Source organism: Microtus pennsylvanicus, chromosome 2 (assembly GCF_037038515.1).
Source record: "Microtus pennsylvanicus isolate mMicPen1 chromosome 2, mMicPen1.hap1, whole genome shotgun sequence".
NCBI lineage: Eukaryota > Metazoa > Chordata > Mammalia > Rodentia > Cricetidae > Microtus > Microtus pennsylvanicus.
This window is the reverse complement of record NC_134580.1, coordinates 104572931-104590497: the sequence shown is the minus strand read 5'-3', so window position 1 is coordinate 104590497 and position 17567 is coordinate 104572931. Positions and strand designations below refer to the sequence as shown.

Below are 17567 nucleotides of genomic sequence, written 5' to 3'. Positions count from 1 at the left end.
CAATTATGTTTTAAATAAACTCTGACTGGTCAGTAGCCAGGCAGGAAGTATAGGCGGGACAACCAGACAGGAAGTAGGGGTGGGGCAAGGAGAACAGGAAAATTCTGGGAAGGAGGAAGCCCATTCCTCCCCAGTCCTGCTCAGATACCAAAGAAGCAGGATGTGACCTGTCCCACTGAAAAAGGTACTGAGCCATGTGGTTAATAAAGATAAGAATAACAGGTTAATATAAGTTATAAGAGTTAATAAGAAGCCTGAGCTAATGGGCCAATCAATTTATAACTTATGTGGACCTCTGTGATTTCTTTGGGGCTGAATGGTTATGGGACCTGGTCGGAGGACAGAAACCAGGTAGGACAGAAACCCCAACAAGCAGGCCTTCATGTTACAATTCTTGGTTCCAGTGCTTACCTGGCAAATCTGATGTAACCTCTGGGACACTTCTTGAATGTCTTAAGGTATGATGAAAAAAAACCACATCCCCTCTTCCACCCCACCCCTTAAAAATAGCTAGAGCAATAAGGTCTGAAGACACCACACATGTCACACCCAGAACTTGGAGGCATCAAGCTGGAGCTGACTTGGAAGCTTCCTCCCTGAGGACCAGCTCTCATAGTAGACAAAGATGCTGTGCAAGATGCCATGGGAGAAAAGCAATTAATTCTCTTACCTAGTTGTAAAGCCTAAGAACCGTAAGACTAGACCATCGTGGCAGGTATACCCAATGGTACAGCAGTGTCGCTTGTATCTTGGACATAAACAATAGCCATCTACTTGGACTTAAGGATCACTCAGTAGGAAGGAATTCATGCCTGGTACTGTAAGCCTAGCTGACTACCCATGACTGGGGAGGTCATGGGCCCTAGAGAACCTACTGATGGCATATTCCAAAACCAATGTAATTCCCAACTACATTCTAAAAATGCATCCTTATATCCATGACAAATGTAGCTCTCGTATCTCATCAAAAAACACTTTTCTCCCCCCAGCAGATGAAAGCCTCCACAGACAGAAATCCACAACTGGTCCAAATGCAGAGAACTGAAAGTGTGGAGCCCAACCTAACTGAGACATCAGCAAAACACTCTTTACAGCTACAGCCCAGGGAAGACTGCGGGAGAGGAGTGGGAAGATCGTAAGAGCCAGAGGACCAGGACGGCTGCTGCAAAGTTGTGTCTTCTGTAAATCTTAATATGGCTGCCTAAACAAGACCTGCACAATGGCAACAATAGTTGAGACGCCAGCGTGGCTGGGAGAATATCACAATACCCCTCTTCTAGATAAAGAGCTCCCGACAATTAATGGCTGATGAGAGACGAAGATTCTGCCTTCTCCAGGGACAGGCTCCCTGATAGGTTATCTAGTCCCAAGTGGTCAGTCCTAAACACAAACACATATGAGCAACACTAAATAGACTTAGCAGGTTGTGTTAACACACACATACACACTCACACACGCACAACAATGATAATCAATGCTAATTAAGGAAGAAGAGATCATGAACTTGAGAAAGAGTGGGGGACACAGAGGGAGCTGAAGGGAGAGAGGGAGGGGTGAAGATGATGCAATACAACTCGTGTATACAATTTACAAAATTATGTAAAAAAAGATAGTCACAAATTGTCGGGTATGGTGGCATACACTTTTAATCTCAGCCCTCAGGAAGTAGAGGTAGGTGGATCTCCGTGAGCTGGAGAGCTCTCTAGTGAAAAGAAAAAAAAAAAGAAACCGAAACCCCTGAGATATCATTTTCATTAATTCTACTTAAGAAACCCGAATCCCTCAAAAAATGATTCCACACTGGAAAATTAAGATCTACATCCTCTGAAACAGATGAAAGGGTTAATAATGCTGGAGTCATCTGCATTGAAATCAAGGATGTTGGGAAAGGAGAAGTATTGCACTGAGCCTTAGATATTGCTTGTGCTAGCTTAGGTTTCCTCCCTGAGCGAGCCCAACTCCCTTTGTGATGAGTTAACTCCCACTGCTGGCTCTTTAATCTCTGGGAAAACAGGTGGGCACTCCAAAGCTGCTGGCTTAGCTTCCTGGGTCCAGGGCTGCTAGGAGTTTGGTGAGCAGACAGGTAGCTGGCGTGTGTGGCTCACTCCCACCTTGAGTTGCTGCTTCCCACAGAGGAAGCCATCCTCCCGCCAGTCTCTTGGGAGTCCCCTTTTGTTTTAACCAGTTCTGCCTGGCTGTGGTAGCAGACAACAGTAGGAGGAGATGCTCCTCAGAGCTCAGACTCTTTCCAAGGAGGGCTCTTGCCCCCCATTTGCCCCACAGCTGGGGGAGCTGCCCTCTTGACATGACAGCATCCTTTCCTGAAGACTGTTGATTCGGTTGCTACCCAGCAGCTTTCGGTTGTGGTGGTGGTAAGTGGTCAAGGATTTTGTTTTTTTCTTTCTGTGGGTTGAGCTTTCTAGAATGCCCCAGAGAGTGTGTTTTCTGTAAGCACTAGAGCTTTCAGTACATCCATGCTGGATACCTAGTTGACCTATCTGCATTGCTGGAAAAATCCTTTCTTATGGGAGAAGGTTGGGTCCAGGTTGAGGTGAGTAGGTGGGGACCATTCTGTGGTTAAGGAGAGCAAGAGGAGTTTTGCTCTGGACTAGTTGAGACTTTCTTCCAAATTCCTGTTTGTTTTGCTGTTTTTGTCTATGTGGTTGAGGCTTAGAAAATATTGTGTGTTATTTGCCTTGTCCTAAAAAATGTTTTTTTTTTTTTGGGAAAATTAGTTGTAGATAGGAGATAGGGCATTTTCTTTTCTCTATGCTTGAAGTTTCAGCTTTTTATTCTGTGAGCATCACATCTGAAGTGTCGAAGAGAGCAGCGGAAGGAACATCTTGGGTTTGGAGTGCTTGGTAGCAGGTTTTCATCTGCACAGCTCGAGGTCCAGTTTATTCTATGATGAATTCATGCTACAGATGTGTGGTTCCCACGGGCCTGTGTTTCTGAAGCTCCAGGGACAGATTTTCAGGGCTAGGATCTGTTTGAAGAGAAAAGTTGTTTAGCTTTTAGCTGTTTCGTTCATGGACGTGGGGAGCATTTCAGGTCTCAGGTTACCAGTGAGCTGTTTGAAGAAGAAAGAAAGTGCTGAGAAAAGCTAATTGGGTACTGAAGTGTTTCAAGAAAAGGATGAGGAAATAGGAGGGATCATGTGGGGTACAAATGCCTGTGCTCATGAACCTTCCCTTCTTAGATGTGGCTGCAGGTCAGCCTCCACTGGAGATGAAAACACAGAAAGATTCTGAGTAGCCTTTATCTACTAATGTGTTTTTATATCGCTTGGTATTGTATGAATAAATCTTTAAAAATAGAACGAGTGGTATTTGTCCCTTGGGAGACCGGGTGTGTGTGCTTGAGCACAGGAGTGGTTTTGTTCATGTACAGCCACATGGAAATGTTCATTAGCAGATGATTAATATTTGAAGTAAAACATTTTCTCCTTTTCCGTCTTCCTCCCCCTCCCTCCCTCCCTCCCTCCCTCCCTCCCTCCCTCCCTCCCTCCCTCCCTCCCTCTCTCTCTCCCTCCCTTCTCCTCTAGTCTCAGCTTCAGAATCAATCACACAGTCCAGGCACTCTTGTGTGACACTGGAATTCAAAGGTGGTGTTGTCTAAGGATTTCCCCTAGAAGGCTGGCAGAGAAAATAACTTCTGAGTCATCTTAAGTATTTTCGATGTTAATAAATACATTTGTAAGTGAATATTAACTATTCTGAGCAACCTGTGCCTCTGGAAACAGCTTTTTCCCTTACTCTGAGGCCCCCTCCCTTTTCCTCTCTGCTTGCATTCACTTGGCTGCAGTGTGCCGAGCGAGCGCCGGCCTGTCTCGTGCTGGGCTCAGAGAAGAGTGTAGCAGAACACTAGTTCGTTTCAGTAGCCCTTCCTAGACCATCTTTGAAGGCCGAATCTTCCCTTTGCTGTATCCTTGCTCTTTGATTGGTGCATTCTCAGCTGCAGGTCTTTCCTTGCTCCTCTTCCTTCTGACTCTTCCTCCGCGACACCGTCCTCCTCCGTGAGACCGTCCGCCTCCGCAGCTTCAGCACTTGCTCATACGCTGCCCCTCCTGTCTGCCCTTTGGCTTTGCACCTTCTATTGGGCTTTGAAGACGACCAAGAGGCTGATGTAATCCGACTGAATTATTATTGTTCTTTGGTAATTCTTCTTCTGCTGGTCCATGTTCTCCTTCTCCCTTGACACCTGTCATCATAGGCAAGGCCCGTCTGTCACCTTGGTGGCCTCCATAGGTACTGGGCATACAAGTGTCACACATACATAAATGCAGGAGAATATTCACACACAAAAATTTTAAAAATTCTTAAAAATGAATAAAACATGCATATAGTGGACTGGCATAAGGAGACCTAGAGAACAACAACAAAAAACTCCGGCAAGTTGGGGCTGGAGTTTAATGGTTCCATTTTCATAGGTCTCTCCTGTCTGTTACTGGCAGGGCCAACCACAGGTTCTTGAACGTACACGATTGTGTCATTTCATATATAAAATGGGGATAATGCTGGCTCCTGTCTTTAGAGTTCTGGCGAGAATGGAATGAGATTATATACACTAAGGGCTTAGCCTTAGGTCAAGTGCCCAGTGAGTATTTCTTTCTATTTAATGTATATCAGGCGACATGAAGTCTGTTTATATTGTATTAAGCATGCAGCCATTACCAATCCATAAATATTAAATCTTTTCTTCCCTGTGTTCATCCCCCACCGCGTCCTTGCCTCTTTCCCTCTCCTCCTAGCCTGCCCCGTTCTGCCTCTCTCTCTGCATGTGCCCCTGCTCCTCCTCTGGTCCTGTCTCCTCCAGACGTGCCTCCCTGGCTTAGTCACCTTCCTTCCCCTTCTCATTTCCCTCTTTCTCCACCTGTACTGGCGTCAGTATTTGGTCCTCTGAACCCCTAACCTCCAGTACTTCTTCATTTGTCTCTGAACATGGCCCATCAGCCAACCTTGGACTGGTCAGGAGAGACACAGGAAGAACTTCCTCCAGAAGTTCACAGTGTGGGGAAGGATAGGAACAGGTGAACACACAGAAGGATCTTGGGAAGAGTGGCTATAGAGCTGAGGCAGATGAAAATAGAGATAGATGTTATATAAGAAAAAAAAGAATTTACAGTTGAGGCGTGGTAGTTAGACATAGTTGCTAACTAACATAAGTTTGGCTGTAATAGCCATCACTTCATATACAGACATGCACATAGGCACATACACACATGTGTACACACATACACACATACACACATACAGACAGAGGTAGGCTTAGGCTTTTTCACCTCTATGTTAGTATACTATGTGAAACTTACAAGCCCTGTGACTGGAGATAGCCGTCACTGATACCGAATGTGACCTATGCGTCCTCCATACCTTCCACCCTCTTTCTGACACTCAGCTAAACTCATGCGGACCAGAAGCCTGGTGTTTCCCTTTCTCCCTCTCTGGTCTCATCTCCCATGGCTAAGGTTCATTAGGATCTCTCTTCTTAAGGCTCTTAAAGTGTATCTGTCCCTCAGAGGTCTTGCATTGAGCTAGCAAGCAAGGTTGACTATAGTTTGAAGGCCAGACCTCCTTTCTATGGGAGAGAGAATCTGCAGGACTTTTGCTTCTCAGCTCCGGGAGCCTGGGGCCTGAGGGAGGCAAGGGACAGTGGGTGAGGACTATGGGAGACAGTGAGAAGAAAGGGCTGTTCCTTCACCCATCCTCCCAGTTTTCCAACTTCAGGCCTTGTTGCTTCTGCAGGTGGATTTTCAAGGTTCACCTAAGCACACACCTGGGACACAAACCACCTGAGGAGAAGAAAACCTAGGAAAACAAGTAGAGAGGAACTGAGATATTGGAAAGAAGAGAGGAAGGGGGCAAGAGGAGTGGGCTGGCAAGGAGTAAGTGGGAGGGGCACACATCTGGGCTGGGAACTGTGTGTTAACAATACAGTGGCTGGAGGAAGCCATCACGGCATCCATATTCCAGACTCAGAAGTTGGATTTTAGGAATGTGGCTGCTCAGAGCAACTTGTTCTGTAGTCAAGGTGGGTCTGACCAAGGCTTACAGAGATTCACGCTTGGCTCTGGAGTCACACGGTAGGGACAGCGGGAGGCCCAGAGGACAAGCTTCTAACCGCCCTGCTCCTGGCTCCAAACAGCCTGGCAGTCTATGGCTAGAAAAGACCTTTTGTCTTGGGGACTTTGGATAGCACTTTAATAGGACACCAGAAGTAGCTTTATCTTTCCGAGGCAGACAAACACAAATTCAGGACATGGAAGCCACAGCAAGTGAGGCAAGTTACTAGTTTAAAACACGTAACACAGTCATGGAGAGGACCAGATGTTCACTTTAGCAGGACTGGTGTGATCTTTCCCTGTAGGCAGGCTTCTGCGGGAAACCAATTTATTGCTAGCAGGTTGCTCGGTGAGTGTGGAATTGGAGCAGGGGGAATTGTCTGTAATAACCTAATTGCCGAATGGGTGCCCATCATTAGAAGGAATTTCCAGTTTAATCCTCAGCTTAAAGCACCTAGGCACCTGTACCCCAGGTGTGCCCATTTTCATTTTGAGGGGAGACCTTCTTGTCCAGTAGCAACATGGACAAGGAACCCTCCTTCCACACGGGGTTTCCTAGGTGTCTTGTTTGGTCATTGTTCCAGTCAAGAAGTCCTTATTTCCTCTGTACCAGTTGACATCCCCCTTTGACTTTGTTGTTTGTTTCTTTAGAAAAATTATTTCTGTGATTCATACCTGAACTTGGACTGGAAAGAAAAGGGCTGGAGGTACAGCTCAGGGTACAAAAAGGCATGGGTCAAAGAGAGAAAATCTTTTTAGAAGTAAAACTTTGAGTTTAAAAAAAATATACTTATTTAATTTTTAAATGAATATATATATACATATATGTTACCTTTCTTCTCTATTTTCCTATTAATTTTTTCACTTGTATACATGTATGTATTTACTGATAATCAAACTTCTGTCTACTATCTCTTTATCTTCTGTTTATCTATTTGAATTAGCTGTCAATATTCATCTTCTAGCTACCTACCTATCTCTACTAGTCATCTTTCCATATATATCATCTATCTATTGATCATATACTTATCTATTGATATCTATTGGGGTATTTATCTATATTAATCTTTTATATATTGTCTTTATAAATCATTTCTATATTACTAGAACTTCTGATGGAGAAAACACTATATCAATCCTTTGCACGAGATGAAGCTAAGGGAAAGCTATGATCTACCCCACAGTAAAATATATTTTATTTCTATGATTTAGGGTAGTTTTAAAAAGGGGAACATATTTATGCGACTCTCATTTACTTCAGTACTCTCTAAATGGCTCAATTTCAGAATTCCAAGTCCCTACTCCGAGGGCTAGAGTCTATGTCTCACAAACTTCTGTCCCTCAGACCTCCAGGGATCCAAAGTTCAACACAAGATGACCTCTTCTCTTCTCTGACACCCTCTGACTGGAACAAGTGCTGTGTGTGCTATTCTGGAGGGTTGATGACCGTGCAAGAATGAAAAAGCCTAGGGCTGGCTTGAGGGCTCAGCGGGTAAAGTGCTTGTGTAAGCGAAGGGACATGAGTTTGGTTCCTCAGAACTCCCGGAGAGCCTGGGGTGGCAGCGTTCCTATGGGAAGACAGGAGGTGAAGACTCTCCGGCAGTCTGCAGGCTAGCTAGCATAGTGGACACAGTGGTGAGTCTCTGCATCAGTCAAGGCAGAAGGCCAGGACCAACATCAGAAGTTGTCCTCAGACGTCCGCATGTGCACCATGCTACATTCACGCACATGTGTGTGAACACCTCCCCCCCCACATTTACACATTATGAAAAGAGAATGAAGCTGGGTGGTGGTGGTGCACTCCTTTAATCCCAGAATCCGGGAGGCAGAGACAGGTAAATTTTTATGAGTTCAAGGCCAGCCTGGTCTACAAGAGCTAGTTCCAGGATAGGCTACATAGCCATAGAGAAACACTATCTCAAGAAAAAAAAAAGAAAAGAAGAGAGAATGAGGGTATTTCATCTCTCTTGCTGGCCTCCATCGTTCTATATACTACTCTCTCCTGACACCCTTACCCCAGATGAGGAAGAACATGTTAGGATGAGCACGTTTGGTGAGGAATAGGAAGAGTATTATAGGAACTATAATACACCATTGAGGGAGATCTTATTTCCTTCAAGTTTGACAGAAATCTATTGCACTGGTCTCAATCTTCCATAAAATATGCCTGCACGACCATTGTTACAAGGAAAAGATTGGATGGGTGGGAACAGGAGCTTTAAGGTAAATTCTATCTTCTCTCATTATAATGTTTTGTTTTTGCTTTTGTTTTGTGGGGGCGCTGTTCCAGAGCTAGCTCTGGTAGACCAGGCTGGGCTGGAACCCACAGAGATCCGCCTGCCTCTGCCTCCCGAGTGCTGGGATTAAAGGCATGCGCCACCACTGTCCAGCTCTTATTATGTTTTAGAGATTAGAAAACCTTTGAGTAAGATTGCTATTGAGGAAAACGTTTCTAGAAATTATACAGAAGTAGTTTAATTCACACACCAATGATGATATTATATTCCAAGTTATGAGTAGAGAATATTTCTATAAAAGTAAAAATGTTTAAAGTTAAAATGGATTTATTTGGTATCTTCAAAATAAATGGTTTCAAAGACATTTTGGAAGGTGGTAGTGAGAAGTTGAAAGAAAAAACGTAAAAGTGGTATGAAATAATGAAATTCTAGGAGGGATATGGCATTCTTTTAAGCCCTATCGTCTTGCAGAGAGATCTAAAGTAAGAGAGGAGTTACATGGCTGTTTTACCATGGTTTCCATGACAGCCCATGAGTGCATTTAGCTCCATCTTTAACACTGGTTATCAGTTAGTGCCGTTCTCTCAGCCCCATCTAACAAACCAATAAGGGATTTTGGTCCCGTGAAAACAGATTATGTTGATATAGTCCCCAAAGAGAATTTTCATGTCTTAACAAGTTGGCTTAGACTTGTTGATTAGTCTCTCTCTGGCCAGATGGGGTCACCCGAAGCCCCAGATGTCATCCCCATAGGCTTTATGTCTCTCCCCGATAATGCCATTTAATCTCTGCTCTGATTCCTTTTTGGTGACTACCGTGTGAAACAAAGAAGAGATGATGAAAAAGCTGTATATGGTGGAAATACCTGTAATTCCAGCAACCAGGATGCTGAGGCAGGAGGACTGCCCTGAGTTTGAGGATAGCCTGCGAGATATAGCACACGACAGGTCTTCAGGCCCTGTATCAAAATTGATAAATAGATAAATAAATAACTAAGGAAATAAGAAGAAAGTCCTTCATGGGTTAGGACTGCTTTTGTATGATATTTTTTCAATGGAGAGACTTACATAAAAACGTCCTTTGTATCCTATTGGAAACTGGACTGATTCTGGGATGAATTGCCTTCAGTTGTGTACCCAGCAGTGAGACCAGCAGGCAGCAACACATAGTGCTGAACCTGTGGCTACACAGGTGCCTCTGGTTAAAACCAGCGTCTCAAGACACCAAGGGGACTTGACTGTGAAAGGGAGGGGAGGAGGGGAGGAAGGGAGGAAGGTAGAGATGAGGAGGAGGGGAGGAGGGAGCAAGGGAGGAAGGCAGAGGTGAGAAGGAGGGGAGGAGGGAGAAAGGGAGGAAGGCAGAGGTGAGAAGGAGGGGAGGAGGGAGAAAGGGAGGGAGGCAGAGCTGAGAAGGAGATAAGGGAAGGTTGCGGGTGTGAGTCGACCAAATGCACTACGCACGTTTGTGTAGCTGTCAAAGAACAAATGTAACCAATACAAATACTTGGCCTATGAGTCTTCTTTTAGCTGCAGTTCCCATTTCAGCTCCAAGATCTGGCCACTTCTCCCTTCTTTCTCCTGCTCTTCAATTTGCTGTAAGACTAAATGCTTGTTCTTAAGTGTTCTTTTCATCTGCGTTAAGGGTGTTTAGAAGATGATGGTGTATAGAGACAGGAAATACCCCTAAAACTTAGGTACCCCCAAACAGGGATGGCAGGTCAAAGCTGTTCTGATGCTTGAGTCTTAGAAAGGACGGTCACTAAGAGAGGAGGGACTTTTAGCTCCATACCCTAGGGACACAGAAATCATTCATTAATACTCAATAAACACATGGAATAGCTCTGTGAGTCAGACACATGTCAGATGGCAGGGACACAACCACAGACCAGATGAGGACGTATGTGTCCCACTGGAGTTTGTAGTGAGGAGAAGACCAATATAATAGACAAATAGAGTCTAGAGTACCATTGACTCTGAGGTGAACAGTACCAGGTTTTGTGGAACACATAGGAAGTGGTCCCTGTCTTTGATGTCAGAAGTCACTGAAGGCCTCTTGGAGGAAATGCCGTATGAGTTGGTATATGAGGGGTGGGACTGTGGTTCCATGGTTACAGATATAGGTAAGAGGATTGGTAAAGGTCCCCAGATGGTTATAGATATAGGTAAGAGGATTGGTAAAGGTCCCCAAATGGCAAAAGGCTAAACTGAATATTTCTGGTGTAGACGCGAGAAGTGAATAGAGGTATGGGGGCAGTGGAGGAGGGTAGGAGAGGTGTTCTGGGTTCCTTAGCTGGGTCACGACACGATGTGATGTCATTCCCCGTTAAGGAAGATGTCTGTAGTTTTGATGTGGACTCTGACCTATAGTGTCCCAAGTCTGGATCAGACCTGTGAGCATATGCACAGGGAAGAATGATCTGTGGTCAGCAAAAATGTCCTAGGTGACCCCACTGCCTAGACAGGGACTGGGCAGTGAGAGGCCTTTGGAGGGATGGTTTGGGCAACCTTGTAGCTGATGGACTGGAAGGTGGATAGGAGGGAACGGGGGTGTTTCTAATAGGTTAAACTTGAGAACTACTTCTGCTTCTGAGAGCACACGGCAGCAATAACCAACCTTCCTCTATACTCATCAGGTTTGGAGTCTGGGCACCAGGGAGGTCTAGACTCCTACCGTCAGTGCCTCTTTTTGTCAGGCACGCCCAAGGGTGGTAACAGGAAGACAAATTGATGGTTTCCGGCACTTTGGGCACCGAAGGATCCATATTAGAACAGTGGGTGTTGATGAACTTCCTCTTAAATGTCCTTTCTTGGAACGGCTAAGCCAAATGCACCATTCTTCCCCTTATCTGGTGTCTGGTGGCTGCCCACACAATATTTCTTTGAGTACACTTAGTGCCTTCTGCATTTAACATCTCTGAACAGGAAGTAGATATATCATTTTTTTCTTTCTAATCAAAAGAATGCCACCAATTCCATACGTGTGCTTGCTCTGCTATGGTGTTTGCAAAGTAGCCTGTGCTCATTTCCATGGGTTATGAATGTTGTGTGTAATCAGTGCATTTGCTCGTGGTAAAAAGGTAATGATGGTATTATTTTATTAGTGTTTTGGGTAACAACCAGGAGAAGGCCATATCTATAAATGAGTGGAACATTTTGGATTGTGTTTAGTTGCAGGCTGATCAACAATTCCCTGTTATATGTTGCCCCCACATTCATGATTACCAGCTCAGGCTCTGTGGGGAATTATCAAGTACATTCAAGTGAAAGGCAGATGCTTGCACAGCCCCAAGAGATTCTAACTGCTAGTGTTTGGGGTGAACTAGAAGAGTTGATTCAAACTTAACCCAAAATCCAGTACACATATATGCTTACCTAGGGTTGCCGTAAAGTCTTTACTGGGAAGTTCCAAGTTTCACCATGAAGTAATGTATTCGAATCTGCTGGGAAAAACTGATAATAAGGCAACTTAACAGGACTGAGAAAATGCGCTGAACTTTGGTGGTGTCACAAATGACACTGGATCCTTTAGGATGAAGATCCAAAGAAAGATCCAGGGTGAACCAACCATTTTCACGGGCAGCTTCAGTGAGACAGAGTCATGTCGTCTGTGATGGGACAGAAAAGGTCTGGGCCACCAAAGGTGCTGATGTGGAGAATGCTCATGAGACCCATCTGCCCAGATTTTTCTTAGCTTTCATTTGTGATGTTTTTTCCACTGGGGTGTGGGGTTGGACCCTTTAAGGAATGGGGGTGGGGGTCTTATAACCTTTAGTTAAAAAATATATCAGAGGATTTCTTCACAGACAGTTCTATACAGAAATATGATTGGAGGTGTTTAGGGACAGTCATTTAGCTTTTCTGGCTAGATTGGGAGGAAGGAGCTCTGGGTTCTGTGACCTGTCTTAGGAAGAAGGAATTCTAACCTCCAAGTCTTCTTTGGACTGTAGGAAAGAGGATATGAGGGATGAGAACCGAGAGGGCAGCAGGTCAAGGAGAAGCCTTGCTCCTAAAGCCTTCACTTGGAAGTATGGTTTTCCCATCTCCGATACATTTATAATACAAGCATGCACTTTTATGGCACAGGATGGTTGTTAAACACATTAAACTAAACTTATTGTTCTTTATTATATTAGCAACTTGTCGTCTACATTTGTGTAGGAAGACAGCCGAAGAGGGTGAATGTAAAGATACTGAGCGTCTTTCAAATACTAACACATGTTTCTCTTTTTAAAAACATATAGGCCAGCGCTTGTGACGTGGTAAAAACTCAGGGGGATGATGTTCTTCAGTAAGAAGAAGCTGCCTGGTAAGGCTTGAGTTTTTCAGATAACACAAAACAATAAAAACTGTAATGCTATTTTATATTGGAGGCTTGGTTTAGTCAGAAAACATATACATTAGTTTAAAGCTCAAAAAGCTTCAACAATTGTTTTTACCCATGCAATGCCCAAGGGCGCATGAAATAAAATACAGAAGTTTCTATCATTGCATCAAGTCCCTTGTGTTGCTGGGCTCACCCTCTTGGAATCCCCGGCCACCTTTTGATCTTTGCCAGTTTATTATTGCCTATTTAAAGATAAATATAAATAAAACAATACAGCACATATTCATCAATTGTGAGTCTTCTGCTTAGTGTGAAAATTTCACTGTATGTCTATCTGTGTGGCTGTGTCTCTCTGTGGTTTGTTCCTTATTTTTTTTTCATTTCAAAGCAGTGTTTTATTGCATGAATACACAAATACTTGAAACTGCATCCATACAGGACAAATGAGTTTGGTCAAGGCAGCAGGAAATGTACTTTTTGGCTCATATGTTTGTTTTAATTATCAGTCTCCTGAAAATAGGCTGAATATAGCTTTTCTGAGATAACTGGAGCCAGAAGTTTTTCTGGGGCTTAGTTTTTCTGTTTTTTTAGTTTTTAATAAAATGAAAAAAATTAGATTTTGGAATATTTGCATAGATCTTTTCTGGTTGAGTACTCCTATCCTGTAAATGCAAAAACATCTGAGATTCTCCAAAGCTCTTAAACTCTTAAATATCATGTCAGTGCTCAAGCAGTTTGAGATTTTAGAGCCCTTTGTGCTTCAGAATTTCAGGGGTGCTCAGCTTGCGATAGCAATGGCATTCCAGGTTCAGAGAGTGTCCTGGTCAGGGTTCTATGGCTGGGAAGAGACACCATGACCACAGCAGCTTTTATAAAGGACAGCATTTAAGTGGGGCTGGCTTCAGAGGGTTAGTCCAGGGAGCACAGCAGCACACAGGTAGACACGAGAAGGGGTTAAGGAGCTGAGAGTTCCACATCCGGATCTGCAGGCAGCAGGAAGAGAGAGCCACTGGGCCTACCTTAGACTTTTGAAGCCTTAAAGCCCACTCCCACTGACATATTTCTTTCAGCAAGGCCACACCTCCTAATCCTTCTCAAGGAGTGCTCCTCCTGATGCCTAACCATTCATATATATGAGCCAATGGGGGGGTCATTCTTATTTAGAGCACCACAGAGAGTTTTGCTCTTTCATTTCATCTCTGGTCAGTCAATGACAGCAACTATGCAGTTGTTATTTCAATGAACATTCTATATCTCACTACTAAGACTTTATTTTTTGACCATAGTTTTTTAAAGGTCAAAGGTTGAATTTGAGTTTATTCAGTGCCCCATCTCTCCTTCTAACAACATCTCTAGCAGGCGATTGGCTCCTGCATCTGTAATCATTCGCATCAGTTCCCTTGTAGGGCACACTGCAATGTTCAGCTTCATCATGGGCTGAATTCTTCCCAGTGTAGTGTCTACCTGAAGGCTTTACTTATGTCCTCTGTAGAGGGTTTTGTTGATATTCCCAATGCCAATATAAGACTCTAGAATTGTTCCCGTCTTTTTCCATGGTCATATGAAAACCTTTATGCAAATCGTTGGTACAGTCTTTATAGTGTAAACCCAAGGTTAATCTGCTCAACTGTGGCTGCTTCTAACAAGACCGGGAGTGGCAAGTTTTTGTTATGTTAAGACCATGATCCAAGATCTAGGTCTAACTCTATTAATATATTAATATAACATATTTCACAAAATTTGGGCTTGTCTATTTTTTTATTATGTGTGCTGGTGTATACATTTCCTTTCGTAAGAGATTAACTTACTGGCTTGTCTACTGAAGGCCCTTAGTTATATGACATGCCTTTTAGAAATACCACCTTTGGGTCTGTGGCCATAAAGCATAAGGCCAGTGACTTAAATGACCCATTCTATATGATTTTATTTGCCTCTGTTATATTTTGTGGGTTTTTTTGTGAAAAGAAAAATAATTTTTAAGATAAGTTTGGCCTATAGTGGGTTTTTCTCTTTCACAAATGACATGAAGTTAAGGGAAATGGTCTTTGTGGAACTGGATGGTTGTACAAACTAGAGAAATACAACGTCTTGTTTTATGGATTTCATTAAAGAGATAATGAAAAACATAGCTTTTTATTTTGAGACTTTCTTTTAACTTTTAAAGATGTGTGTGTGTACAAGCACATACATTCTTGTGTGTGTGTGTGTACAAGCACATACATTCTTGTGTGTGCGTTTGTATTCTTGAGTGTGAATGCAGGCACACAATGCCACAGTGCCCATGTAGAGGTTACAGAACAGAACAATCAGGCACTGGTCTTCCTCTCACTTGTTTGAGGCAGGGTCTTTGCTGATTTTCATCTGCTTACACCAGGCTGGCCAGCCTGAGAACACCCAGGGGTTCCTTGTCTCTACCGCCATCCCCCCGTAGGAGTTTTAGGATTATAGATGCCTTATGTTGTATGTCCAGCTTTCACATGTGTTTGGAGGTTCAAATTCAGGGCCTCCTGATTGTGAAGGTCCTTTTATCTGGTAAGTTATTTCCCCAGTCCACTTCCCCAGCCCTACTTAGAACTTTCTAATGCTCAGGTTAGACAGAAATTAATATCTTTCAATTTCAAAGAAAAGAACTCAAAATCAAAGGAATCTCAGAGATGTTACTTTAACAAGGTTTAACGTTGAATCCCATATCTGATTTCTCTCTCTTTTAGAAGTAGAGCGGGTGGTAAAAGCAAATGACCGTGACTACAATGAGAAATTCCAGTATGCGGTGAGTGACCACACAGCACAGTGTGTTGGGGGAGGGGCTTTACTCAGGGCTAGAAGAGGGATCCAAGCCTTTGTAGAATCTCACAATGACAAAAAGCTTTCCTTGTGGGCCCATTTTGAAAGCACGGCACCATGTGCTTTCTCTCACACATATCTCTCTTCTGCTCTGACCACTTGGTGGACATGGGAGGATGATAAAGTCTATTCTTTCTCAAGAATTCATGCTTAGTTCACTTTGGTGAGCTGTAGTTGCTTGAAGCCGAGTGTGATGCTGGGCATGGTGATGCATGCCTGTTGTCCCAATCCTCTTAGGCTGAGGCAGGATATGCATATGCAAGGGCAGCCCCTGTGGTTTGTGCATGGGGTAACAGGCTCCTAGGGGCTGGGGAGACACAAAATAAAATAGTATTCTATTTGGTCTACATGTTAAATGAACTGAATGAATACCAAAATGGAAATGGCAAGTTAGTACAGAACAGAACCCAGGTGTGGCCAGAGTTGTAGATCTGGGGGGAGCTAGGAGATATCGAAAGGAAAGTGGAAGCTGTTGGGGTGATGGCTAACTCTGTAGGGAGGGGCAGACATGAATGAGATGGCAGGAAGGAGGAAGCCTAAGAAGGGAAGAGAGCAATGGCTGAGGAGAAAAGAAGAGAACAATAGAAGTCTGGGGAAGGTAGCGTCTCAGGAAATTGGTGGCTGATTGGTTCTAAAGGTGGGTTCAGGGGATTGAGAACTATGGAGAAACACTTTTGATTGTAGCTGGAAGACCTTGAGAAGGTGATTTTAATCTCCCCCCCCTTTTTACAATCCATTAGACTCTACATAATATGTGAAATATTTTTTCCAAATTCTGAAGGAAAAGCCACCACTAATGTTAAGGTATACTTTGTATTGCCTAGACATAGGTTATCACATTGTAGGTATAGCAACTTCCCCCACATGTTGGGAATGTAGGAAACTTTGTATAAATAATTGGCCAGAAATTAAACATTAAGGTGCAGCTTCACAGGTTCAAATACTCAGATTACTATTTAAACCCAGTGTCTGTAGTGCTAACAAGTGTTAGCAACATTACAATGAATATACAATCTTACCTAGTTCCATATACACAGGAAATGTCACAGGCCTACATCACGGTATGATAAGATCCAAGAACTCCCAATGGCCAACATAACACTCCAAGCATGTAGTTGCAGTACTAAACACAAACTTGGGTGCACTGGTAAAGATCTTGAAGGCATACACACAAAATTCACATTCTTCCAATTAACTGGCAAATCTCAAAGCACACATGCAATCACACAGAATGGTGGTTCTCAACCTTCCTAATGCTGTGACCCTTAAATACAGTTCCTCACGTTGTGGTGACTCCCAACCATAGAATTATTTTTGATGATACTTCATAACTGTAATTTTGCTACTGTTAGGAAACATAGTGTCAATACCTGCATTTTGCAATGGTCTTAGGTGACCTCTGTGGAAGTGTCATTCATCCTCCAAGAGGGGTCTTGACCCACAGGTTGCCACTGACATAGAGACTCCTGAGGTCTAATTGAACCGCGTGACCCGGATCAAGACTGGCTGATAGAACCCGCCCAGCAGAGTTTGGTCACATCTACAGGAAATGCTACTCTTATGATTAGCAATTATATTTGGATTCTACTTGCTCCCAGACTATCTCAGCCCCTGTAATGTGTCATGTGTAAAGAGAATGTCTGACTTTTCCCACTGATAGCCACTGGGCAGTTGTGCGGAGGGACCGCAGTGAATTGGAACAGTGCAGAGGAACCTGCTCTGCCTGGCTCCTGTCATGGCGGGAGGCAGACTTCAGGCTGCGTGAGCCATGAATCACCCGGTCTGCAAAGTGATACCTTTGACTTACGTTCCTTACTTTTTATGTATAAGTGCCGATATAGACCGACTGTTGTCACTAGGTTCATACCTAAAATACAATCTAGAGAGAAAAAGCTTTATTTTGGCTCGATGTGAACTGAAATAATGTGCAATTAGAATTAGAAGAGTTGAGCTAGGGATCCCTGATGGTAGAATTTTGGAGAACTGTTATAATTTGGCTGTTTTGGGATGTATTTCTGTAAAGACTTAACCAATGAGCAGATGCAAGAGGAAGAAAAGCAACTGATCCAGTGAGGAGAACCACAATTCGGTTTCCTTTACAG

The 17567-nt window shown here is 43.6% G+C and overlaps 1 protein-coding gene across 1 annotated transcript in view; it reads left to right on the top strand.

Annotated features, from left to right (window-relative positions):
- Positions 1-2228: 2228 nt before the first annotated feature.
- Atp8b4 (ATPase phospholipid transporting 8B4 (putative)) overlaps positions 2229-17567 on the top strand; it is a 158206-nt gene continuing 142867 nt past the window's right edge. Inside the window, exons 1-3 of the mRNA XM_075962061.1 lie at positions 2229-2372; positions 12539-12603; positions 15333-15391. Of these exons, the coding sequence (XP_075818176.1) occupies positions 12573-12603; positions 15333-15391 (90 nt within the window). The 5' untranslated portion in view covers positions 2229-2372; positions 12539-12572. The remainder of the gene's footprint in view (positions 2373-12538; positions 12604-15332; positions 15392-17567) is intronic.